We start from the raw sequence: 2,500 nt of genomic DNA, 5'->3' as shown, positions 1-2,500 counted from the left end.
CCAAACCCACTGCTTTTAGTCTAACAGATCAGCACAAGCAAAAAAAAATGAGCAGACCTTTAGGGCTGACTCTTTGGCTTAGAAGCTTTTAAATAATAATTTAATTGGCTTCTGAACAGAAGTGATAGCTCTAAATAACTCTAAGATAACCCTACCTAGTACTGTCGAAGGAATATCTGGCTCTGATAACATTGTAGCACTCTGGCAAAACCATTATAGCACTTTGTTTAATTGCATTTTGAGTGAACCGTATAGAGTGGATAATGTTGACTACAATGAGTCCCTGGTGATTACGTCACATGAAGTGTCTGAGGCAATTGCCTCCCTGCCTGATAATAAAGATCAGGTTTCTGCTGAACATCTTAATTATGCTAGTATGAGGTTAGCTCATCTCCTTGCTGTATGCTTTACAAGCCTCTTATTTTATGGTCTTCTCCCAGATTAAATGCTCTCTGTTATGTTGGTCCCCGTTTTGTTTTATAGATGCTTCTAAGGCATTTGAACGTATTAACCATAGGAAATTATTTGAAGAATTGGATCAGAGAGGTGTGCCTAAATACTTGGTGAGGATCCTGGTTTACTGGTATGGCCATCAAACCATGCAAGTAAAATGGGGGAGTAGCGCCTTGGCCCCATTTGGTGTTAGTAATGGGGTGAGGCAAGGGGGAATTCTTTCCCCACTGCTAATTAATATATACATGGATGATCTTTCCAAACAGTTGAGGGCCTGCAAAACTGGTTGCATGATTGGAAACTTATTAGTTAACCATATTATCGATTCCTCACGGACAAAATGACTGATGACGAAAATATCTGTAGGTAGCGCCGGGCCTAGAGCATACTGTAATCTGTATAGGGCACATCTGTGGTTAAATTATAGCCAAACTAGTTTGCAAAAAATCAAGATAGCATATAATGATACACTGAGAGTATTACTTAATAGTCCTCGATGGACTAGCACTAGTGAAATGTTTGTAACTGAAAGGGTTAACACATTGCAGGTGGCACTAAGAAATCTGATGTTTAAATTTGTCTGTTGGCTAAATGACTCAAATAATGAAATTATTGTACACTTGTCAAACATCAGTTTAAGTGCTACATGATACCAGTCCCAGTTCTGGAAACATTGGTATTGTTGTCTTTTATATGATGCTTCCTAGTGTATTTTGGTATGTGTGTATTTTTACTCTCCTATTTTTATTGTGGAGTTGGTTTGTTTGTGGATTTTGAGTCTGTAATAAAGCATCATTATCATCATAATGTAGGTACGTTAAATTTTATTTGTGTACTTAACATGTTGCAGGTTGGACTTTTTACATATCTGATATATGGCCATGATTTTAGTGTCCCTGTTTCTTTCCTCACAGTATATTTTAGCTGGCACGCACGCACGCACGCACACGCTCACACTAACTGCTGTAATTGTCAATTCAACAGTTGTTAGGTCATGAATTTAAACTTTCCTTGTTTTTTTGCAGACATTCAGGAGTACTATGAGTTAACTATCCTTGCTGACAGCCAAAGTTCAACCGAACTGACTGCTGACACAGTGACACCTCCCTCCTCCGACAATCTAGTAGCAGAATTTACGGCAGTGCCAGAGCCGACTTTTAGTCAGCTCCCTCCGCCAGATTCAGGAGGACCAAACCAGCCAAAATGCATATCTCCAAAACCCAAGTCAATCAAGTCTCCTGCTCCTCCAATCCCATCTATGGCACCCACAAAACAGCCAGTGTCCCCTACATTGCAGTCTTCTATTTCTCAGCCAGAACCAGCCATGGTCAAGTACCGTGCCCCGCCCCCTCCATTCCAGGATGGGGTCTTGATGTCTACTGTAACGGACATTTCTAAGCCCTCGTCCCCTACTGCAACCACAACGAATAAAGGTGTGGCATCGTGCACAGACCCTCTATCAATTACACAGAATGCGATACCACAAAATGGTACCAACGAACCTCTTGATGCCACCAACACCGTTTTGCCTTCAGAATGCTCCTCCACTACTCCTGAACAACAAAAAAGTCATACCAGTGCAACTGACCTAGCGACTGTTTCAAGCCTCGTCACGGGAACCATCCAAGGTTTAGTGTTGCACTGTACGCCAGACAATCTCACCCAACTCAGCACCAGTAATCACATCAGCCCATCTAACAACACAGTCGCAGATGCTCCCATCCTCACTTCGATTCTTTCGGCCAATGAGGAACAAGGCTCAGGCAAAAATACACAAAAATCAAGTCCTAAGGCTCCCAGCCCCCTAAAACTTACATTTGGTAGCCACAGTCCCACCAGTCTCTCAGTGCAACAAAGCAAAGGACCCCATAAGAGGTATTCAAGCAGTTTAACTTATCTCCTTAAATCACATCTTCATTTATATGCTGAACATGGTATATATTCGTTGTTCATTCTGTTACAAACCCCGTTAACATTTTCAACATTCTCATTGTCTACAAACATATTTCTTAAAAATATGCCACTGTCGAGTGGTTACACTGGTTCG

The 2,500-nt window shown here is 41.4% G+C and overlaps 1 protein-coding gene across 6 annotated transcripts in view; it reads left to right on the top strand.

Annotated features, from left to right (window-relative positions):
- Nucleotides 1-2,500, top strand: part of dlg1a (discs large MAGUK scaffold protein 1a) — a 133,114-nt gene that overhangs the window by 12,962 nt on the left and 117,652 nt on the right. For all 6 annotated transcript variants that reach the window (XM_077584792.1, XM_077584793.1, XM_077584790.1 and 3 more), the window contains exon 4: nucleotides 1,479-2,328. In XM_077584792.1, the coding sequence (XP_077440918.1) occupies nucleotides 1,479-2,328 (850 nt within the window). The remainder of the gene's footprint in view (nucleotides 1-1,478; nucleotides 2,329-2,500) is intronic.

Source organism: Vanacampus margaritifer, chromosome 13 (assembly GCF_051991255.1).
Source record: "Vanacampus margaritifer isolate UIUO_Vmar chromosome 13, RoL_Vmar_1.0, whole genome shotgun sequence".
NCBI classification, from domain to species: Eukaryota; Metazoa; Chordata; class Actinopteri; order Syngnathiformes; family Syngnathidae; genus Vanacampus; species Vanacampus margaritifer.
This window is presented reverse-complemented; position numbering and strand designations above follow the sequence as displayed.